This window comes from Eleutherodactylus coqui, chromosome 2 (assembly GCF_035609145.1).
Source record: "Eleutherodactylus coqui strain aEleCoq1 chromosome 2, aEleCoq1.hap1, whole genome shotgun sequence".
Lineage (NCBI taxonomy): Eukaryota > Metazoa > Chordata > Amphibia > Anura > Eleutherodactylidae > Eleutherodactylus > Eleutherodactylus coqui.
The window spans coordinates 285,710,878-285,718,779 of record NC_089838.1 but is presented as its reverse complement, the minus strand read 5'-3'; the positions used below and the strand labels follow the sequence as shown (position 1 = coordinate 285,718,779).

Sequence of the window (7,902 nt, the reverse complement as noted above, 5' to 3'; positions counted from 1 at the left end):
TTGTTCACTGACACCTAATTTTCAGGTAGGTTTCATAAAAGGTTGTAACTTTTCGCATAGGCATTTCTGTGCAAAAAGTTGCAACTTTTCTCGTGGAGTTTTTGGGACTTTTCCAAACAGGCAGCGATCAGCATCAAACAGTTTAAACAATACTGACCCTCACTAAGACCCCAAAATAGAATAAAACACACTATCTCATCAGTCACCAAACTGAGCAAAACCTCAAGAACACAACAATGTTACAGTATAAGGTAACCCTTTCCCTACCAGACATTCTTGCAGCATAAAGGTAGAAGTGACCTTTAGATGATACCTCTGTAGTTGCCCTGTTAAAGGTCACTACCAGCTGTCACTGCAGGGCGAGACTATTTTAAGCCCCCTTTCCCCTTCTCCCATTGGACACCTGTTGCTGCCCAGTGATTGGACATCATGAGAAGTAACGCTGGGTATATAAGTCCTGATGACTTGTGTGAGACTGGGGGACATTTCAGGGACCAGGATATTCATCTGATTACTGCACGGCTTTGGTTCCCCATTTGTAAGCCACAGTGAGCATTCACAGGCCATTAGCCCTGACATAGTAGTCACAGCTCTAGTTACTATATACTTCTGGTAGCCACCATGCCTCACCGTTTAGTACTTGTACGTCATGGCGAAAGCTCATGGAACCAGGAGAATCGATTCTGTGGCTGGTTCGATGCTGACCTCAGCGAGAAAGGTACAGAGGAGGCTAAAAGAGGGGCTCAAGCCATTAAAGATGCAAAGATGGAGTTTGACATCTGCTTCACGTCTGTTCTGAAGAGGGCAGTGCATACCCTGTGGTATATCATGGATGGCACAGACCAGATGTGGCTGCCAGTACATAGGTCTTGGAGGCTGAATGAGCGTCATTATGGGGGTTTGATTGGACTCAATAAGGCAGAAACAGCGCAGAAGCATGGAGAGGAACAAGTCAAGATCTGGAGGAGGTCTTTCGACGTCCCTCCACCACCCATGGGAGAAGATCATCCATACTACAAGCTCATCAGCAAGGTAAGAAGCAATGGTGGCTTCCATTAACCTTCATTCATGAACAGCTTCTGAAGTCTTTGGTATATACAGTAAAGTGGACGGGTTGTCCTATAGCGAAAAATAAAATGGGGATCTTCTGCTCATGCTGGTTCATGCAATCACACTCCATTGTGCTGGCACTGGATTGACTAAAAGTTGTTGCCCTCCTCGATTCACTTCTTATCCCATATAGGAAAATAACAGCCTGATGGTAATTCTATTTTCAAGTTTGGTATTATTGTATAGGTAATGTATTATGCAGATTCATAAACCCATAGGGTGGTCAAGCATATTCGAAAGCTATTGGTCAAATGACCTATCTCCTCCAAGACCCCCATACACGAACACAATTGACTCTGAATGTAGAGAGCGGAGACAACGCTGGCAGAACAAAAGGATGGAGCACTCGAAATCCAACTGCCCTATCCTTAACTCCCTTGACATCTATACTCAGGAGGCTGCCATAAGGCCTCCTGTCCACTAGAAAAATACAATTTCCGCAGCGGATTCACCGCGGATGTGCTTTAAATATTTTTTTTTTTTGCATGCGGATATCCACACCCATAGATAACAAAGTGGCCCATCTGTGCGGAATCCACAGTAAATTGGAGCATGCTGCGTTTTTTTCCCCGCGCATGAAAAACGCAAATCGAATAAAATGCTATCTGCGGGTGCAAAATTCAATTTAATGGACCGCGGATGGCAATGATTCCCTATGGGCAAAATTGAATGCGGATTTCGCCTGTGGAAATCCACGCAGAATCCGCAATTCAATTTTGCTAGTGGACATGAGGCCTAGATATTAGATGAATGGCTGGTTCTGGTGAAATCACCAGGGTCCGCCAATATACATTTAGGGTTCCTTCACACTGCAGTTTTTGTTCATGCTATTTTTTTTTTTGAATCTTGCATCGCTGCCGCCCGCGATTTTCTTGCGCGACAGACAGTAGGAGTTTCTAATGTTAAAAATGCATCGTATGAACATCACAAGTTCGTGCGTTGCGATGCAATAAATCGGAGGCTCCATAGGGAAACATGGGCAAGATAAAAATCGCAAAATGCAGAAAGATGGAGCAGGAAGCAATTTTCAAATCTCGCAACATTAAGTGACAGAAAACATCGCAAATGGGAATGAAACCATTGAAAAGCATTGGATTCATAATTTCTGAGTTTTCTAACATTCTCGCATCACTCCAAAATTGAGCGATTTTTCTCGAAAGTGTGAAGGCACCCTTAAAGTGACTATCTGGGTCTGGACAAATAGAGATGGCTGCACCGCATCTCTGACTACCTGATGTACAATGTGCGTCACACGGCTAAATGTCTGACCATTGTCTATGTGTATAGCATCCCTTACTCTCCACCTCGCCATACCGTGCACATCTCCAGCCCCTTTACCTTCTGTATCACCCCATTACTTGTAGTCTGTAAGCTCGTTGGAGCAGGACCCTCACCCCTACTGTTACATTCAACTGATTACTATGTAACCGCGGTTCTGTAATGTTTGTACTTTTGTCTTTCTGTATCCCCTGTCTATGTAAGCTCTGCGGAATATGTTGGCGCTATACAAATAAAGATTATTATTAATATGCATTGGTAGTCTAAGGCGCTACATGGTGCTCTGACTGGTCAGTACTGCTCATGCGGACAGCACTAGCCAATTAAAGCAGGTGTAACATTGTAGACTAAGGCCGCATGCAAACGGGCGGGTCAGATTCTGCAGTGGATTCCGGCCCTGGCAGCAGTGGCGACCGCGTGTATCTGCTTTCTTTTTCTTCCTTCTGTATGCGGATGGTCCGCACGACTCGCTGTCACACATGCACAGTAAAGATTTTTTTAAAAACGTCTGCTTTTCCTGCGGAATTCGCGTCCTGTCCGCAATTTTGCGGGTGGGACAGCTTCCATTCACTTCAATGGAAGCCGACCGCAGGAAAATGGAGCAGAAACCACAATTGGTCTCCGCTCGTGGGCATGAAGAATCACTTTTGCATTGCCTGCTATGGGTGGTATTTGCTGCGGAATACGGAGGCGGTCGCCCGCTTCAGATTCCGCAATTCAAATCCGCCTGTGTGCATTCTCTCTAATACAGTGTTTACCAGGCAGTCTGAGAATCTGGTGCAGCCATCTTTGAGTGTCCGGACCGGAGGGTCACTTTAATGTATAGAGGCATCCTTATAGTAGCTACGTGGGCTGCCCCTGTGGTCTGTACACACGTGGGCTGAGTTGCAGAGCTTCCACCATTATTCCTCGTTCTTTATGAAGGGCCAACATATTCTGCAGAGCTTATAATAAAATTGAGGCCACATTTGTCCAGAAGTAGTTATATTACCCGGTGCCAGGCTTTTTCCCCATTCTGTTGCAGATCTGCTTACTTTTGCGGCTCCTCTGCGGTATTCCAAGATGTCTGTGGCGCTCCTGTGACTGCTCGATGCACACTGTGCATTGGTTGTCAGACACTGCATGCTGCCTTCGGATTGGCTAGTGCTGCTCACATGAGCTCACTGGCCAATCGGAGCATCATGTAGCGTATTAGACTACTGATGCACCGCCAGTGCTCAATGTGCAACTGTAGGGTAAGATTTGCTGTGATCATCTTGGAACACCGCAGAGGAGCCGCAGGAACAAGCAGGTCAGCAGCGGAATGGGGGGAAAGGGCAGTATAGCAGGTCCCAGGCCAAAATCCAGAGGGTCACCTTAATGCTGTGCCTTTAATATATAGCAAAGTGCATGATTACATTAGGGCTACTTTGATGTAATATTTTTGACTGAAGGGGTGCTTGGCTTAGAAATACAGAGACATACTAATGAAACCGAAACAATTCTGCAACAAATACTCCATAAAATCTGCAACAGCAATTCCGGTTTTCATTTTTTTTTTTGCAGTGGAATTGCTCCAGTGGATTTTATGGAGTACTTTTACACTTGTGAATCCACCCTTATAGCTCCAACTCTAGCAAACCAAATAATCCCAATGGTAAAATATCGTTATGTTTTGGAGTATAAAAGAAAATCCTAGAAGGAACCTTAAATAAGGGGAGAATATATAAACTTGCAGATGCTGCCCCTTATGGTGATGGGCGGTGATGCAGTCTCAGCCATGCTTCCACCTCTACTCCTGCATGAATTGTATATACTACCTACATTACAGGTAATTTCTTACATGTCATTCCTTGCTGTACAGGATCGGCGTTACGCAGACCTGACTGCAAGCGAGCTGCCTTCTTGTGAGAGTCTGAAGGACACTATTGCCCGTGCGCTGCCATACTGGAATGATGTCATCGCCCCACAGATCCTGGCCGGAAAAAGGGTTCTAATTGCAGCCCATGGGAACAGCTTGAGGGGTATTGTCAAACATCTGGACGGTAAGCAGTGTGATTCCTGTACTGATATATTATGCCGGCATGCGCGGTATAAGGCGACCCCCTCAAACTCTGCAAGGAATTTATCATGTGTGATGTTTTTAAAATTGACTATCTGGTCCAGGGACAAAAAATTGTCCCTGAACTGGAGGGTTACATTACCCGCTGTTGACCTTCTGTGCGGTTGTCCCTCTGATCCACAAGTTCTGGCCACCATTTACAGTAATCCAGTTTACTAATGACCTAATGCACATTGTGCGGTGCAGTGCTGACCATGTAAGATGTGCTGGCCAACCAGATGCCAGGTATAGTGCATTGGTAGTCCACACTGTGGGGATTACGTAGTCTGACGGCAGTCGTACGGGTGCAACACTGATGAACTCATATACCTACCATCCATGGCACGGTGGATGCTTAGTATTCTTGTATAGGGTGCCAGTCACACAGTGACATGTAGTGCGCCATGCAGACTTGCAGCCTGCTGATCACATCCACCCTATAGATCAGGTAAGCTCCTATGTATACCGCACACAGCACTGCCGCTCTGGCATTACTGTACTGCTGATATGTGTTAGCATTGTAGGTAACGCTATGCTGTATACCTATGTACTCTACCATATAGCAGTGCATACAGTCCGGCACTTAGGCTGCATTAGCTGCTCAGCTTAGAGTTTCCGTTTTTGGAGGAGAGGAACCGAAATAAAGCCAAAAAAAAAGATTCCATTTTTCCCCATTGATTCAATGGGGTTTAGAAAATGGAAAAGCAAACGGAACGGCTTCAGTTTATTTCTGTTAGGTTTTAATTTTTTTTTCTTAAGGAAATTTCTGCAGTCTGCAGTGTTATTTTCCCACCCAAAAAACGCAAACTTGATGGAATGGAAGCTTTCCGTTTCATTGAAAATGTTATTATGTTTCTCTTCTCCAAAAACAGACAGAGAGACGGAAACCCTGAACTGACACTAGCGCAGGTTTGAAAGCATCCCAAGGCTGGTCACCTCTTAAATGTCACTTGTGAGATTTGGCGTGGCTGCTTCCCCCCACCTGTCCCCTCTCATCATCTGACTGGTTCAGTTACTCTGACCTTTTCCAACTGGCCTTACAGTGGCATTTCCCAAAATGACCTTGCACCCTTCCTGCCGAGAGGTTATATATATATATATATATATATATATATATATATATATATATTAATATATATATATATATATACACACACGTACAATCTTATACCCTTATAGCAGCACTATACATGTTTAAATTCCTCCCACTGTCACCAATGCAATCACATCATATGGCCGTGTAGCTATTTCTCATGCTCAGACTTCAATCTCCACAAGTCCTTCTGCCTGACCTCTATATAACCCGTCATCTTCTCCCTCTCATTCCTATGGTCTCCCTGTTACTATTCTTGATGACACCAATTCTAGACGTCATGTATCATCATCTGCAGCTGCTTCTGCTCATTTTGTCCTCTCATAATGCCACCTTGTGGTGCAACGCGGTAGCACACTTGTACAATGCACAAGAAAAAAGTAGGTTCCTTTCTCACCTAGGGTTGTCGCCTTCGTCACTGCAAAATACCAGCGAAGATTAAAAAAGGGGGCATGGTTTAGGGGGAGTTGTTAGGTGTGTGGCAAATAACAGGACCCCCCCGCCCGTTAGTGCCCTCCTCTCCTCTGAACAGGCATCAACTCTGTCATCCAGCACTGTAAACCACTCTGAAGTTGCTCAAAGAAGATCCTTATGAATCTCCCCGCCATCTGCGTTCCTGCACACACTGTACACAGCACAAATAAGGCAGGGGGAGGAGTTTGGCAATGGCCATACTATTGTTTCAGCTGGTATCCCGCTCGGAGTACAAAGCAGAAGTATGCAGAAGATAGCGCTGCCGCTGTGTTCTGTATACCCTGCTCGGAGCGCTCAGCTGTGTTCTGTATACCCCGCTCAGAGCGCTCAGCTGTGTTCTGTATACCTCGCTTGGAGCGCTCAGCTGTATACCAGCTGAGCGCTCACTGAACACAGCAGGAATATGCAGAAAATAGCGCTGCAGCTGTCTTCTATATACCCCGCTCGGAGCGCTCAGCTGTATATAAGCTGAGCGCTCTGTGAACACAGCAGGAGTATGCAGAAGACAGCGCTCCAGCTGTGTTCTGCATACCCCACTCGGAGTGCTCAGCTAAGCGCTCCGAGAAGACAACAGCTGTATGCAGAAGATAGTGGTCCTGCTTGTCTGCTGCATACAGCGTGAGCCTTCATTTGCACACTTATGCAAAGTAAACGCTCAAAACTGTCACTCAAACTGCCGTTTGAGCGAATTTTGAGCGATCATCTTTCCGTGTAAATGCACAAAATGATTATCTCTCAAAAGATGCCTTTTGAGCATCTTTTGAGCGATAATCGTTGTGTCTAAATGGGCCGTTAGGAGCAACCATTGCATGCCCTAGTCCTGATAACACAATCCTCTATACTAATAGAGCACCCTAAATGGCTTGGCTGCCGAAGCCCCCTACAATCACACATAACATTAAGGGAAGCTGTCAACATCTAAATCCAAAATGCAGTATTACACCGTGCCCATTGGGCATCTTTGGTAATTGCAGTGGCCATCATCACAAACCCATACTCAACAGTGGCTTCATTGTGACTTATTTGCATTTCTTCTCCTTGATGCAGGAATGTCTGATGCAGCCATTATGGAGCTTAACCTTCCCACTGGAATCCCTATTGTGTATGAGCTAGATGACAATTTAAAGCCAACCAAGCCCATGTCCTTCTTGGGAGACGAGGAGACTGTGAAAAAGGCGATGGAAGCAGTGGCCGCCCAAGGCAAGGTCAAGAAATAAAGGGAAGATATTGCACTTAGAGAAAGTAAAGTGGACTATTAGAATAAATCCTTCTCCCGTGATCCTTGTACCTTTTTCTCATTATTATACAAATTCTCTCATTGTTATTCTACTGTTAATGCGTCCTTAAGTCCATTTTATGTTAACCTTCTACAGTCTTAATCTGATATTACAAAGTGGAAATGAGCTTCAACTCCTAAAGATCTACTGAATGGGTGTAAGCAATGCAGAAGGAACCCCAGCAGGAGCTGTGAGACCCCATAGAATTGGATATATCCTTCTTCTCTATTGCCACATCAACCTGTGCTGGGGCCAAGCAAACGAGAAAGGGGGAATAAGGCCCTACCACTCTTATCTCCCCCAAGGAATGGGATAGTGGAGGGGATAACAACCAGCATCAGAAATGTTGCTTCATCTTCTCCTATATGGACTTCCTGTCCTACATCCATGTATCTAGTCTATAGGTTAAATATATCACACTGTACAGTGCATATTTGGTCAACCATCCCCCTTAGGCTATATTCCCATCTGCCTCTGAGCTGCTGGAAAATCCCAGATGAAATAGCGCAGTATGCCTGAGAGCAAGACGGAAGCCGGACAGACTCTACTATAGTCAATGGATTCCGTCCTGTCCTATTCAGTTCTATAAC

At 45.2% G+C, this 7,902-nt stretch overlaps 1 protein-coding gene across 1 annotated transcript; it reads left to right on the top strand.

The window, feature by feature from the left end:
- The first annotated feature begins 461 nt into the window (after positions 1-461).
- PGAM2 (phosphoglycerate mutase 2) lies at positions 462-7,314 on the top strand. The gene is made up of 3 exons (XM_066593149.1): positions 462-1,032; positions 4,232-4,412; positions 7,083-7,314. Exons 1-3 carry the CDS (start codon positions 622-624, stop codon positions 7,250-7,252), a joined length of 762 nt encoding a protein of 253 aa, XP_066449246.1. The 5' UTR covers positions 462-621; the 3' UTR covers positions 7,253-7,314.
- The last annotated feature ends 588 nt before the right edge of the window (positions 7,315-7,902 follow it).